This window comes from Equus quagga, chromosome 6, assembly GCF_021613505.1.
Source record: "Equus quagga isolate Etosha38 chromosome 6, UCLA_HA_Equagga_1.0, whole genome shotgun sequence".
Classification (NCBI taxonomy): Eukaryota; Metazoa; Chordata; class Mammalia; order Perissodactyla; family Equidae; genus Equus; species Equus quagga.
Window position 1 is genome coordinate 125,673,648 of NC_060272.1, and position 16,013 is coordinate 125,689,660.

Sequence of the window (16,013 nt, forward strand, 5' to 3'; positions counted from 1 at the left end):
ATCTTCGTCTTTTATTTGGTTATTATGAGATGTTGTTTATAGGAAAATTTCTGAGTTCAGGTTATCTTATTCTGGTAGTAGGGTATGAATGTGGAAAGAGTATGTGGTGGTATGTGGATCTGTAGGGCTTGGCTAGTGATTGTGAAAACTGTAGAAGTTGACATCTATGCATGAGATTAAATAGTACAATAATCATGTTTTTAAATTCAAAATAGAAATTTATGATATTGGGACTGAAAATTTTTCTTCAAGCAAGCTTTTTATCTGTAAATCTTGAAGTATTTTCACAATAACTAGCTTCTTATCTCTATTTTTTTTCAGAATTTTTCTCTACCCTATTGATAATTGACCTTACATAGGTAATAAGTGACACATCACTAGTATTTCTTGTGATCATATGATAAAGATGATTGATGTTTGTAATTAACTTCACTACTAGTACTTTCATATGATTATACTTGAATTGTTTCTGTTATGTGTTTAGGGAAATTAATTTATTATTTTGCAGTACTAAAATATAGTTGATAATTTGTGGAATACCAGCTTTAATTAAAGCAGTAGATAAAAGGGAATTTAAACAAAATGTATTATTAATCTAAATTTTATCAGATTGCAATATAGGTCTCCCTACTTCCCACTTGAGTCAGAACTGTGTTACTTTGTGTGATTTACAGGGTAAACTTCCATACAAGATTTTCATCTGTGGCCAAAAGATGTTTGAAAACTACTGTTCTAAAATTTACCTATCTTAATTGTCTTGAGGGCATGATAACAAAAAGTGTAAATACATCTTCATATGTAAAAGGCTGTAAGGATTTTCTTTGATAATCTTGGTGTTTTCTTATAAGAGAATAGAGTAAAATGGAGAGTAAGGAAATAGAAGGATTTGAGGATTGAGAGGAGGAAGACGTATGTTTATGCTAATAGATACAAATTTTGTACAGGTCAAGTAGAAGTTTTTTGTACATCTATAAGGACTTTTAAATCACAAACTATGGTTGAATAACTTTAAGTAGTCTATTTAATTGAGACCGGGACCTGAGTAAAATTAATTGATGTTTTTTTCCCTCAATATAGTAAGAGGAATATTGTGTACTTTCAATTTCAGGAAGGAAAAACAAATTAGAAGTGTAGAAGAAGAAATTGAACAGGAAAAACAAGCAGCAGATGGCATTATCAAAAATATGTCTCCTGAAAAGCAAGTCAAATACATGGAAATGAAAACAACAAATGAAAAATTGTTGCAGGTAACACTAATTACTACTCTGTGTCAAGCATATAGCAGTCTTGCTACTAAACATGTGGTCTGAAGATGGGCAGCATCAGCATCCCCTGGGAGCTTGACTAGACCTGCTGATCAGAGTCTTCATTTTGTCAGGATGCCCAGATGATTCGTATGGACATTTAAATTTGAGAAGCACTCATCTAGAAAACTTCATTTTCTTATGCTGTACAATTACCTAGCTTTTATATTATTTGTTCAGTTCTGTGCATCCTTTATTTTTGCCTGTCATAAAGACACATGAAAATACTTTTTAATGAACTTTTAATGGAAACATTTAAAAAGCTCTTATATGCCAGAGCCATATGGATATTTACTTTCCTTCCTTTTCTTCTTGCCTAATAAGCAGCAAATCTTTTACCTATTATGTCCTTGATTTGAACCAGTATTGCTTCCCAATCATGGGGTTTAAATAAGCAATTTGGGTGCCTGCTGAAGGGTTATTAGAAATTCTCCCAACATGCAGTCATGGTGCCCTTTCATGCCCAGCTGTCCCTTAACCGGTTAACGGAGAATTAATCCCCACAGATGCCAATGATGAATGTATTTCTAGTTTCTCAGATGGTCCTTCGTTGATGATTTAATAGAACTTGTTATTTTAGACAGGATTTATAAGATACAATGAAACATTAAAGAGTATTATGGAAGTGTCAGAATACTATCAAAATGTAGTTAATCTTACAGAGGGGTTTTTGAATGAGTTATCAGTTCAAGGGTCTTATCCCTAGGAGTGAGCCATGTAACGTGCTATAGGTCTTGACCCTTAAAGAGATTACATAAAAAAACAGTAAAACATGATTAAAAATCAAAATTAAAAATCATAACTTTAGGGGCCAGCCTGGTGGCATAGTAGTTAAGATCGTGTGTTCTGCTTTGGCGGCCTGGGGTTCACAGGTTTGGATCCTGATCACAGACCAAGCCATGCTGTGGCAGCATCCCACATGAAATGGAAGATTGGCACAGATGTTAACTCAGCAACAATCTTCCTCAAGCAAAAAGAGGAAGGTTGGCAACAGATGTTAGCTCTGGGCCAGTCTTCCTCAAAAAAAAAAATCGTAACTTTAAACAATGACATCACTAATTTAAAGGCTTCTGATATTTAATATCCTCAGAACACAGTGATGATTCACTGTGTAAAGGTCTAGCTACCTATGACAAGCTCATGAAGTATTTTTAAAGGTAGATCATGGCAGTTTTTAGGAATAGTGAAAGAAATTGGCAAAAATAGAAATAATGAATGTTAATAAATTCTAGTCACATCACGAGATATGGATTGAAGATCTTTACTTTGTCACATCCATATTTGAAATGTTGAGAAACAGAGAAACAAATTATTCTTTTTTTGCAGAGGAAGATTCACCCTGAGCTAACATCTTCTGCCAGTCTTCCTCTTTTTGTATGTGAGCCGCTGCCACAGCATGGTCACTGACAGAAGAGTGGTGTAGGTCCCTGCCTGGGAACCAAACCTGGGCCACCTAAGTGAAGCGCACTGAATTTAACCACTAGGGCACCAGGGCTGGCCCAGAAACAAATTGTTCTTGATGTAACTTGCATATGCTTTTACTTTTTTTCCTTCTTCTTAGGAACTAGATACACTTCAGCAACAACTAGATTCACTGAACATGAAAAAAGAGAGTCTGGAAGCTGTAAGTATAAAATCAAATAAGGGTTCTCATAGTACTCAGCTACAAAAGATAATTCAGCTAAATATATTAATGGAACTCGTTTAGGTGCATATTTATTTAGCAGTTTACTAACAGGCACATATTAATGTTTTCCTCATTCAGGACCACGAATACCCTACTTTTAGTAAGAAATTAGATTCAATTATTGAGTACCTACTGTAAACAAAAGAAATCATTCTGCCCTGCTGGGGCGTGCAAGATCTAATGGTAGTTTAAAGACATGAACAAGGGACTAAAAAGAAATGAAGGAGAGAGATCAGTTAATCACTTTAAAGGTGTAGAAGCTTGCATTTGTTTTCTTACTTGTTTATTTAAAGCAATTTTAATTCACAAAACAAAACATGTTTATAATAAAATAAATGAAAGTAAAAATGCCTGTTTCTTTACTCTTTTTCCAGACAGAACAACTCTTACATTTATTGAGTACTTGCTATGTGCTTTTTTCAGCTCTTTACATATACCACCAGCATTGTTATTTATTCTTCACAACAATTCTGTAATCCTATCTTGGTTTTACTATCTTGGAAAACCTCAAGTGGGATTCACACCTGATCCACTGTCTGCAGCTTGTTTTTTGTTTTGTTTTTTTCTTTTTTCCACCTAGCATTCTCTCTGGAATGTCTGTTCACATCAGCTCTTAGAGATCTTCCCCAATGTTTAATTACTACTTTGTATTACATCGAATGACAGTAACACAGCCTTGTAGATGAATAGGCTGTTTATAGTTTTGGGGGGATTATAAACAATGCTGCAGTGAAGACATACATTTTGTGCAAAATTATATGAGTATATCTTAAGATGGATTTCTTGCAATGGGTCAAAAGGTATACACTTTAAAAATGTTATGAGTTTGCCAAATTGCCTTCCAAAAAGGTGGTTGCATTTTCTCCTCCTAGACTCAGTGTATGAATGCCTGTTATCCCCTGCATTCATGAACAGCAAGCATTACCCACCTTTTCCATTTGTGCTAGTTTAACAGGTAAAAATTACTGTCTCGTTTTAATTTTCATTTATTTACACCTGAAGTTGAGGATCTCTTTAGATATTTGTTGGGCAATGTATTTTGTTCTGTGAACTGTCTTCTCATGTCCTTTGCACTTCACTCTACTGTCTGTACTTGAGATCTTGCTTGCCTTTCCTGATTCCCTGTGGATTCAGGTAGATATCATGATGATAGGGTTAGTGACAAGATTGCTGTCACCCAGCATGCAAAAGAAATAAACATGAGTATTTTGTAAACATTCTTTTAGAAATTTGTTATCGAAAAAAAATAGTTTGCTTAAAAATATTAAGATGGTTTTCTGTATCAGATTGTCCACATGTGAGTACACATAATTTTTGTTTTCTTGAATCTCATTGGTGATAGAAACATGCTTCAGGGAATAAGGACCACATTTAGTATTAACAGAGGCAGCTTGAAGAATTCCTCACTATCTTTTTTAGGGTGTGTGGGAGAGTCAAGTCTTATTTCACTTGGCAAATTTAGTTTCCATAGGAAGAAGTCTAAGCTATACCCCTGGTTTAGTGTTTGTGTTGATGCCACTCTTCTTTGGCATCATTGCAACCCTAAAATAACTTGAATTTTTACAAAGATACAGTATTCTCAAATCAAGAAAGTATAAGTCACTACTAATTCTATTTAATTTTTGCCAGATTCCTCATTTTGGAGGGGGCGTGGACTTGTTCTTCAAGAATATATTATGTCAAATATTAGTCAGCTAGTATTTATTGAGCATCCACTGTGTGCTCACTGCTGAGCTAAGTATTACTTATGCATTTCACAGGGGTGTGATAAAGTCAGGTGAAGGATCAATATGAGCTTGAGTCTTAAGGAACAGTTTTATCAAGATGTAGTTTGAATGAGTCTTTAGGAGGGTTAAGCAGAAGGAAGAGGAAGATACTCTGAAAAGGAATACCTCAAATATCTGTGTTTCTCCTGTGTGTGTTTTCCTGTTTTGCCTTTTTAGCTGAAGCTGATCCACTACATGAGCTCTGTAACCATTTGCCTATGGACTTTCAAATATTTCCTATTGTTCACTTTTTCATCTTTTAAAGATTTGTTCTCTTTTGCTTTCAAAAAAGATGAGGTCTTCCCTCTTAAAAATCTGGTCTTATTCATACTGTGGGCCTCGTTTCAGATATCATTGTTGACTTAGAAAAGTTATTTAGATCCAGATACTCAGTTTCCTCATCTGTAAAACAGAGGTGATAGTACTCTCTTCTAGAGTTGCTTTAGACAGAGTGTATAAAAAACATGGAATATGGTGCCTGCTCCATAAGTAACAGCTTCAGATGTCATTTCCTTCCTCCTCCCCCTCCCCCTCATCACCACCAACATCCCTAGCTCTTTTGGTTATCTAATAAAGTTGTCACCTCCCTTATTTTCTCTCTGTGAAAGTAGAACAGTGGTGAATACGTAGTAACAGTTCTACTCGTGTGTGTTAGTTTCCTAGCACTGCTGTAGTTAAGTACCGGAAACTGCATGGCTTAAAACAACAGCCATTTTCTCACGGTTCTAGAGGCCAGAAGTCTAAAATCAGGGTGTTGGCAGAGCCATGCTGTTTCTGAGACTCTGGGTAGAATCCTTCCTTGCCTCTTTCTAGCTTCCAGTGGTGGCCATCAATCCTTGGCTTTTGTTCCTTGACTTACAGCTGCATCACTTCCGTCTCTGCCTGTGTCATCACATGGCGTTCTCCTTCTGTGTCTCTGTCTGTATCTTATCTCTTCTTATAAGGACACCAGTCATACTGGATTAGGGTCTACCCTAATGACCTCATTTTAACTTGACTAACTCTGCAAAGACCTCATTTCCAAATTAGATCACATTCACAGGTATTAGACCTTAGGACTTCAACATATGTTTTTAGGGGACAGTATTCAGCCCATAACTTTGTGGGAGTGTGTATATGACCCATTCAGGGGAAGATATCTTCCCTCTAGAGATCAGTTCTTTGGACGTGGAATTGGATATTGTGGGTAAAGTTGTGCATACGTTGTGACATTTTCTTTGTTATCTTTCCATTGGTAGAGATGTCCTGTGTTTTTTCAGGTCTTATATTTAGAAAATAAAATAAGTTAAGATTATCATCTTCTTGTGAATCTTAGACTGAAAATAGCTTATGAAAGTATACAGGAATTTATTTTTTTTCTTCTAGTTTAGGAATGTGCTTTATAGCATTTAAAGATGCTGGTGGTTTAAAATTTGTGCTTATTCTTGTAAACCGAAACCTATTTGGTAATAGTTTTAGATAAAATGCTAATTAAATGTTTCCTCCAGGAAATAGCACACTCCCAGGTAAAACAGGAGGCTGTATTGCTGCATGAAAAGCTTTATGAGTTGGAGTCCCATCGAGATCAAATGATTGCGGAAGACAAAAGCATGGGATCTCCGATGGAAGAGAGAGAGAGATTACTTAAGCAGGTAGGAGAAACAAACATACTTATTTTAATATGTCAGCATTTGGTAAATGTGTTGATTTGTTTGATTTAAGGCATATGAATTGAACCGAAAGCCACTAAGTTTATTGTCTTAAAAAACAGTGAAAGGTGAGCTTCATCAAATTCATATGAACTACTTGACCAAGAAAATCTAAGTGAAAATAATTTCTCACGTGAACTGTTTTTTAATTTAAATATTAATTTTATGAGGTATTTGTACATATTTTGGCCATTTTTTTCTTTTGGATCCTTATGAGGAAAAATTGTGTGGAATTAAAATAGCCTGTGAAATCACAATGTGTCACAAGGTCGTGTCACATGTATTCAGTAGCTTTCTTGCTACCCCAAGACTGACTTTAACTTAGTACTGAGTTATCACTAGCTTATTGTTTATCCTGAAACACCCTAACTTTAGGGCCCTTAGGAGAAACGTGTATCTATTTGGAAACAGCTTCAGTCAAGAACCTACAAATGGGACTCCTTCGTGATCTTAGATTGAACCCAATGGGTTTGGAAAAACCTTAGGGATCAACTCAGGAGCTATTTAAGTATTAGAATCATTCTAGAAAGGTGTTAAAATCTAGAATCTCTGAAGTTCTTTAGAAAGAGGTTATTGGAGGCAGAGGAGGAGCGAGTGATCCTGGGATAGGATTGTCAGATAAAGTACAGAATGACTAGTTAAAATTGAATTTCAGATAAGCAATGACTATTCTTTTAGAATAAGTGTATATAGAAGGATAAGTATATTCCAAATATTACATGGTATATACGTATCCTAAACGTTATTCATTGTTTTCTGAAATTCAGATGTAACAGGGAATGCTAAATCTGGCAACCCAACCTTGTGTGTGTCGGGGCTAGGGGAGGAGACAGTCTTAGAAATACTAGATGTTTATGTAAACTGATCCAGGCCTGAAGGGCTGTTAACCTCATGGTGCCATGTGGATAGGTATGGGTATATCAGTCAGCACCCTTCCTTTGAGGAAGAGGGAAAAAGATCTGTGAATAGTTCCTTAGTTATGTTCCTGTTAACTTCAAAGGTTGAATTTTAAGAAATAAGTTTCAAGAGACTAGATTTGACATTTTAGTACAACATACCTTAGAAGGATATTCTCTGTAAGATAGCCTTACGATGAGTCATTCTTGAAATACTGTTTTCTTTTTGTGCCTTTATAGGTTAAAGAAGATAATCAGGAAATAGCCAGCATGGAGCGACAGTAAGTACATTTACACTAGGACGTTTACATCCATTTCTCATCTTTTAAATTACATTCTAAGTGTACAAGAGGTGCATGTTACAGTTGTTTTTTCTCTGGTTCACACTGATAATATTGATGCAGCTTTAAATATTCTTTGAAAGTTTAGTTAGGAGCCATGACATAATATAATTACTTTTCAAAAACAGCTTTATTAAAGAGATAATACATACCATACAATTCACATATTTAAAGTGTGAAATTCAGAAGTTTTTAGTGTATTGTCATGCAACCATCACCTCAGTCCATCACCTCAGTCAGTTTTAGAATAGTTCAGTCACCCTAATAAGACCCCATACTTCTTAACCATCACCCCTCTCATCCTCACCCCTCCCCGCCCCCACCCGGCCCATTCCTAGGTAACCACTCTACTTTATGTCTCTGTAGATTGGCCTGTTCTGGACATTTCATATAAATGGAAGCATATACTATGGGTCCAATGTGTTTGAATTCTTTCACTTAGCATAATGTTTTTAAGGTTCATTTGTGTTGTAGCATGGATCAGTATTTAATTTCTTTTTATTGCCAAATAATATTCCATTGTGTGAATATACCATATTTATTTATCAGTTCATCAATTGATGGACATTTGGATTGTTTTCGGTTTTTTGGCTATGATGGATCATGCTAGTATGAACAGTCATGTACAAGTTTTTATGTGGACATGTGTTTTCACTTCTCTTGGGTATATACCTCGGAGTAGAATTGCTGGCTCATATATTTAACTCTACATTTACTTTTTGAGGAACCGCCAGACTATTTTCCAAAGCAGCTGCACCATTTTACATTTCCATCACCAGTGGATAAGGGTTCTAATTTCTCCGTGTCCTCACCAACATTTGTTGTTGTCTGTCTTTTTTGATTATAGCCATCCTAATGGGTGTGAAGTGGTATCTCAATATGGTTCTGATGTGCATTTCCCTAATGGTTAATGATGCTCAACTTCTTTACCTGTGCTTATTGGCCATATGTATATCTTTTGGAGAAATGTCTGTTCAGCTCCTTTGCCCACTTTTTAATTGGGTTACTTATCTTTTATTTTTGAATTTTATACATTCTAGATACAAGTCTCTTATCAGATAAATAATTTGCAAAATTTTTCTCCTATTCTATGGGTTGTCTTTTCACTTTGTTGATGGTTCCTATGAAGCACAAAGGTTTTAAATTTTGATGATGTCCAGCTTATGTATTTTTTCTTTTGTTTCTTATGCTTTTGATGTCATATCTAAGAAACCAATGCCTATGCAAGGTCACGAAGATTTATGCCTATATTTCATTCTAAGAGTTTTATAGTTTAGCTCTTACATTTAGATCTGTGATCCAATTTGAGTTAACTTTTGTATATGTATGTGTATATTTCCGGTTGTTGTAGCACCATTTGTTGAAATATTCTTTCAACAAGTGTTATTTCATGTTCTTTCCCTATTTTATTGTCTTGGCACCTTTCTCAAAAATCAGTTGTATGTAGATACAGGGTCTTATTTCTGGACTCACAGTTCTATTCCATTGCTATATATGTCTATCCTTATTCTACTAGCACACTGTCTTGATTACTGTAGCTTTGTAATAAGTTCAACTGCTTTTTGTTAAAATTTTAACCCATGTAATCTTTTGTCAATGGAATTTTCTCTTATTTTCTAATTTTTGAGACTAATTTGCCAACTTAGTTAAGTTTATATAAACCTACAGAAATAAAGTTGCTAAAGATTTTTCACTTTCTTAATATTGCAAGTCAAGTTCAAAAGAAGGTTGGGGGAGGGTCTCTTGTTGAAGTCAGGTATCCTAACATTCTCAGGGTATACTTATACTCCAAATAAGAATCATGAAAGAAGATCTAGAAAAGATTTTTCCTTCTAAATTGGTATTATTGTCCTCAGAATAGGGCATATTATTTCTACATTTTGTTTATACAGCTTAGAAAAGATTTAAGATTTCCTAATAGCATTATTAATTGTTTTTACTGAATATCTAAGTTATCTGTCATAAATTCCTTAAATTATATTTTCAACAGGTTAACAGATATAAGAGAAAAAATAAATCAATTTCATGAAGAAATTAGACAACTTGACATGGATTTAGAAGAACACCAAGGTAATTTTTCTGATATTTTTACAATGCATAGTAACAGATACTTAGTAGTATAAATACAGTGTTAACTTGAGCCTCGGGGACTGTTTACCTGGAATTTATTATTTAATTCTTTATGATATCACTAACTTTACTGAAATACTAAACTGCTATAATACTAAATATTATAATTAATATTACATTATTTAGCCAACTATAAAAACTTGAAATAACTTAAAATGGTTATAAACTGATAAAAATTTGTTTTGCAAAGCAGGTTTTTAAAAAAATGAAGTAAAATGGTTTAAAATTGTTACAGGTTTCTAGGTTGTACTTCCTCAGCATGGTCAACTATGAGTTAAATAGGATAACTTGTAGAGTTGGGACGTAGCGAGGATCAAGTCACAAATATCACAAATAACCCAGAAAGAATTAATTCCCTCGGGGGCCTAGTAATGAGATAGCAAGAACTGATTATTCTGATCTTCTCCCAACTTTCCCCAACAGTGAGACTTGAAGATCAAAGCAGGGACCAGAAGGCTTGGGGGAGCCTAGGGGCTGAACAAGTGGAAATGCTGTGGTGGGGTTTCAGGAGCTGGAGTGTGTGTGTGGATGGGGGAGGAGGTTGGGTGTTATAGTTTCCTTACTCAGCTTCTCTACTAAGGGAGAGAAAGGTTCCTCCTGGCACTCTAGTCACAGATTAACTCCAACCAGTTAATGTGTTCTGGATTATCGAGAATTGACTGTATATTCTTGAGTTAGGTATGGTATTGTAAACAGTGTACATATACCTGTATCCCTAGTATGACTAACGAAACCTTCATAGCAGGGAAAGGGTATTCTATTCCTAAATTAATTTTTTTACCTCAATTTTAAATGCAGTTTAGTTTTATTTATACTTTTTCTTGATTTAGGAGTAATAACATTAGCGACTATTGATTGATTATTTACCCGGACTGGGCACTTGGTGATCTTTGCAAGAACCCTTTGAAACCTGAACCCCTTTTAGACTTGAAACTCAGAGAAGTTGCTCAGATTCCCACAGCTAGTAAAGGGTAAAGTCTAGATTGAAACCAAGTTCTCTTTGACCCTAGAGTCTTAGTTCTATTGCCTTGGCCTGATCTTGGCTTTCTGATATGACATGCTGCATTCATGAAATAAGAATATTCTTATGAAATGCTTACGTAGTCATTTTGCATATGACTGCTAATGGCCTTAAATCAGGCATCTAAGGGCAGGCAAACTTTAAGTCCCAGTTACTAGGTAAGGAAACTTACTTGAGCTTTGTTTTCTTGTCTGCAAAATGAATATAATGGTCCTCCCTCACTAAGGTTTATGAATGTTAAATGGTATACATGGCAAGATAGGCTCATCAGAAATCGTTAAGACGAAGGTCAAGTTATTTTCTTTATTGAATTATTTTATTACTTTTGACTTATGTAGATCTGGTAGTCTAGATTTTCTTTATAATACCTTAAATTATTCTGAGAAATCTGATAACATTCTTGATTTTAAATGCTTTATATGATACATTCTAAATAATTTTCCTCTTCCTAAATTTAAATTGCTAGCAACAGTCAACTTGTTTTTGCAGTAAAATAACTCATTTGAGGGTCACAATTTATTATTAATTGCTAGTTCCAAGATAAATAGAATGCTTTGAATTTTAGCTTCTATTCTCCTTGTTTTCTAACTTTCTTTGTTCTTTTTTAGTAATGTAGAAAAAGATAATCTATAATATAATGTAATAGTAGCAAAAAGGATTTATATATGAGTATATATAAAAATGTGATATATAAATATTATGTATAAATGTACGTCCGCATATGTCAGTGCCTTAGTTTCTTGTTCTGCTACACTGTGATCATCCTGAATTATTGGTACAACAGCACAGGGGTTTTGTTAGAAGGTTACTTGTTAGTTCAGGACCTCGTTATTTCTTGCCTGAACTTTGCAGTAGCCTCCTAACTGGTCTCCCCACCTCCAGTCTAGCCCCTTCTCAGCTTCACTCGTCACAGTGTTACCAGAGTAATTTATGTACAATGGGATTCTGTGTCATTCTCCTACTTAACAGTGGTTCCCCATGACCTACAAGGTAAAGTTCAAGATTCTTTGCATGGGGGCCAGCCCCATGGCTGAGTGGTTAGGTTTGCATGCTCTGCTGTGCTGGCCCAGGGTTTCACTGGTTCGGATCCTGGGCGTGGTCATAGCACCACTCATCAGGCCATGCTGGGGCGGCGTCCCACTTGCCACAACTAGAAGGACCCACAACTAAAAATACACAACTATGTACTGGGGGGCTTTTTGAGAAAAAGGAAAAATAAAATCTTTAAGCAAAAAAAGATTCTTTTCATAGCATTGTAGTCCCTCTGTAATATGGCCTATACGTTGTCAGCCTCCTCTCTCACCTTCATCATCTCTATCCTTACATTCTTATAATAGTAATCTACTTGTGGTACCCCACACCTCACCCTCTTTACCATACATCAAACTATTTCATGCTCAGTCCTTTCCTCCTACTATTTGTTTCCTTGTTTTGAATGATCTTTTCACTGTTAAATACCTTACTAATTTCTCCTTTTTTAAGATCTAGCTCAGGTATCATTTCATCCAGCATGTTAAACATAACTTCCCTCCCTGACCTATTTCTGGGCTGGGCTAAGTGAGTGACACCCCCTCCCCACCCCCCCCACCCCCCCCAATTACCAGAGCACACTGTGCATAAATGTGTCACTGCATTCGCCACATTATGTTACACTGTCTATGAGATGTTCGTCTTTCCCCTTAGGCTAGACGTCCTCAAGGACAGGGACTGTCTTACTTACTTTGGTAACCTCTTTCATCAACACAAACGTCTGGTAAAATAAACACTCAATAAATGTTTGTGGAATGAACTAAACAGTCCTATATTTTAGCAGAGAAGGATCTATAGAATGAACTAAAGGTGAAAGTTGTGCTCTGGTCACTTCTTCAGGCCCTCGTAATTCTTAGGATGTACGTATGCACTCTTCTCCAGAGAGAACTTGATTGGTTAGCAAAGGTTTTAGTACTTTCCAGAGGATTCCTGCCTTGGATTCGTGATTTCCAGTAAAGTGGTGGGTTCTTATGTACATCTGCATTCTCAGCAGTTCCTTGACTCAAGATTGTGGATAATTCACTCCCTAAGGTATGGAGGATAATTAAGTTATTTTGACTTTCTGGTTCATACTTGTCTCTGCCCCCAGCTTCATTTCTGGCCCATTTTATTGATTTCTTAGATGCTACCTGACTTCTTCCATATATGGCACCTGTCTATAATCCAACAAGGCCACCCTTTTATTTTTATTATTGAGTTCATAATAGTTTACATCATTGTGATATTTCAGTTGTACATTGTTTCTTATCTGTCCCAATTTAAGTGCTCCCCTTTGCTCCCTGTGCTCTCCACCAACCCCTCTTCCTCTGGTAACCACTGAACTGTTCTCTTTGTCCCTGTGTTTGTTTATCTTCCACATATGAGTGAAGTCATATGGTGTTTGTCTTTCTCTGTCTGGCTTATTTCGCTTAACATAATACCCTCCAGGTCCGTCCATGTTGTTGCACATGGGATGGTTTTGTCTTTTTTTTATGGCTGAGTGGTAGTATTCCATTGTATATGTATACCACATCTTCTTTATCCAATCATCGGTCAGTGGGCACTTGGATTGCTTCCATGTCTTGCCAACTCGGCCACCTTTGCCTTGTAGGGGTTCTGGTTAAGATAGGATATAAACCATAAATGATGTTTATGTATGTCTGACTTTGTTAGTACTAGTTGCTCCAATTTTTCAGTCTTCAAATAAACTTTAAAAAGGTTTGCATAGTTTATTCTAAATTCAGAGGCATCCTTAGATACTGGGTTAGGTACAGTTGTGTTCTCTGCTAGGTATTAATGACGGTCCTGTAATCCAATGACTTCCTCAAGTGCATCATATTCATTTTGATAAGTCCTCAAAGTTATAATCTGCCAAAAGTTACCTTGAGTAATTGTGTCTCAAGGTTAACTAAATAAAATCAGTTAACAGTTATCTGACTACTCTATGGGAATCTTCATTGTTCCTAGATGCTGGTTATCAGTTTCTGTGACAATCTGGAGTAAGGCAGAAAAAAATCCTCATAATACACTTAGATTTTTGACCAATTCTCCATGGGCTTCTTTGCTTTCAAATCTTTACTTAGTCTTCATAAGTGATTTTAAAACATAAGACAATCTCATAACGGAAAATGTTCATTATAATAGGATATCATTACTTTTTTTAAACTGCTGGGGGATTTAATTCTATCATGTTAAATATTTGCTAGACTTCACCCATATAGTAGTTTTACTTTATTGGTGAATCAGGTAATTTTGTTATATGGGTTCTAAAAATATTTAGGTTTAAATATGTATACTGTTCTATATGTTAGCAGAAAAGGAATTGTTATTATTATTTTTGATAACTAGAAGCAATGAGAAATAGCTCTATTGAAAGTTGTTTAGACTGTCAGAATTTGGCTACAAACTGTATCAAAAGCAGAGCGTTATTGGCAGATGCCATGCTACTTTTTGGGAAAGCCTGAATTCTCTTAAATTCGCCCTGATTTCTCCTTTCTTAGCTGAAGTGCCAAATATGAAATATGTGCTTAAATTATTGCTTTTTAAAATGCTACTTCTGCATGAGAAATGGAAAGTGGTGGAAAAATCAGTTGCTCTGGGTAAGGAATACAACAAAAAAATAGGTAATAGTAGCCTATATTCTCATTCAACACAGGATATCATTTTCAAAAAGCATCCTTTTACCTCAGTGTTTGCCTCTAACATGTAACTGAGTAATTTGTTTTTGATAAGGTAGTTGTTGACCAAGAAATTTTTTATTCTCGCCACAAAAATACTTTATAGATCTCCTGTTGAAGGTCCTTCAGAGTGTTTCTTGATCCACTTAATTCAAATCAGGCCCTTACTTCACTCTTCACTATCTTACATCAAAATTCTGAAAAGAACAGTGTTACTTTTTTAGGACATGACAAGCCTCCCGTAAAGTAGGAGCAGAAGGTAAGTGAACAGTCTTCTATGCGAAATTCCTGAGCCTTTTGGAATTGAGTTGGTTCTCCGCTTTACCTAATGCTAGCTGAGGTTTAGGCTTTCTCAGGTCCACTGAATTAGTTACCACTTGTCCATCTGCATCCAGCTTCCAAAATTATATTGCTATTGTTTCCTTTTCTGGTTTCCTCATTCCTCACAGTTTTACCTTTACAAGTTCTTTTTACTATAGTTTTAGTGGAGTTTGGGGGAGGATTGGAATTTGATGTGCATATCCGACCTGCTGTCTTCATCAAGAAATTAGCAGTTATAGACTTCACTTGCCCAGAATTTCTAGGGAGTGTTCATTACCTTGAATGTACTGCCTTTTCCGGGTTTGTGTGTGTGTTTTGCTTCAAATGACCATTCTCATGTGCAGTTAGCCTCAGCACGTAGGAGGTTACCCCTTAAAGCTTTTTAAAAATTTTGCTTAAACTAGTTAAAGTTATTCTAAGGACTCCAATTAACTTATTTTTAAAAACTGTGTGCTTCCTATACAAATCTAGTGTTTACTTAGTGTGAAAAATTCAAGGAATATAAAAGTGTATAAAGTAAAAAGTCATCTCCTGTGTCTTCATGCTCATCCTGGTCTTCCGAGGTAATCATTATTTACAGTTTGATGTTTATAGTCTTTTAGACTTTTTTCTATACATCAACAAGCATGTGTTTTTAAAAATGGAATAATGCTGTGTAGTTCTCTGAGCTTGAGTCTTTTCATTTGGCTGTATAGAACGTACGTCCTTCCATAGGAGGATGTGTGCTTCATTCTAAGATGCAGAGCATGCTAGTCAATGTCAGGGCTTTCAAGCCAGACTGAGAATGAGGCCCAGCACGTTTTAAGCACTCACAGGAACTGTTAGCTCACGTCGTCGTTGTTATTGCTGTTAAATAGTATTTGCTGTATCTACATTAACATTAATTTTTCACTGTTAAGCACAACGCTGCAGTAAATAACCTGTCACACACAGTTGTTACCTTGTATATTTCTATAAGATAAATTTCAAGAAGTGAAATTTTGTAAAGAATGCTTACAATTTTTATTGTTTTTACAAATTTCTTTCCAGAAAAGGTTGTACCATTTTGTACAACCAACAGCAGTATGTGAAAGTGCTCCGTCACCAATGCTAGTTAGTATAAATTTCTTCATTTTCTAAGATTTCATTTCTTAGTTTTTGTCAGTCAGAATAGTATACACTTCTCTGACAGTT

General features: G+C 35.6%; 1 protein-coding gene across 7 annotated transcripts in view; it reads left to right on the plus strand.

The window, feature by feature from the left end:
* IFT74 (intraflagellar transport 74) overlaps positions 1-16,013 on the plus strand; it is a 100,766-nt gene that overhangs the window by 33,136 nt on the left and 51,617 nt on the right. For all 7 annotated transcript variants that reach the window (XR_006889041.1, XR_006889042.1, XM_046664085.1 and 4 more), the window contains 5 exons: positions 1,109-1,247; positions 2,866-2,928; positions 6,245-6,388; positions 7,582-7,622; positions 9,673-9,752. Coding sequence is in view for 5 of the 7 variants with exons in the window: in XM_046664085.1 (XP_046520041.1) it covers positions 1,109-1,247; positions 2,866-2,928; positions 6,245-6,388; positions 7,582-7,622; positions 9,673-9,752 (467 nt within the window). In the remaining 2 variants the exon portion in view is untranslated. The remainder of the gene's footprint in view (positions 1-1,108; positions 1,248-2,865; positions 2,929-6,244; positions 6,389-7,581; positions 7,623-9,672; positions 9,753-16,013) is intronic.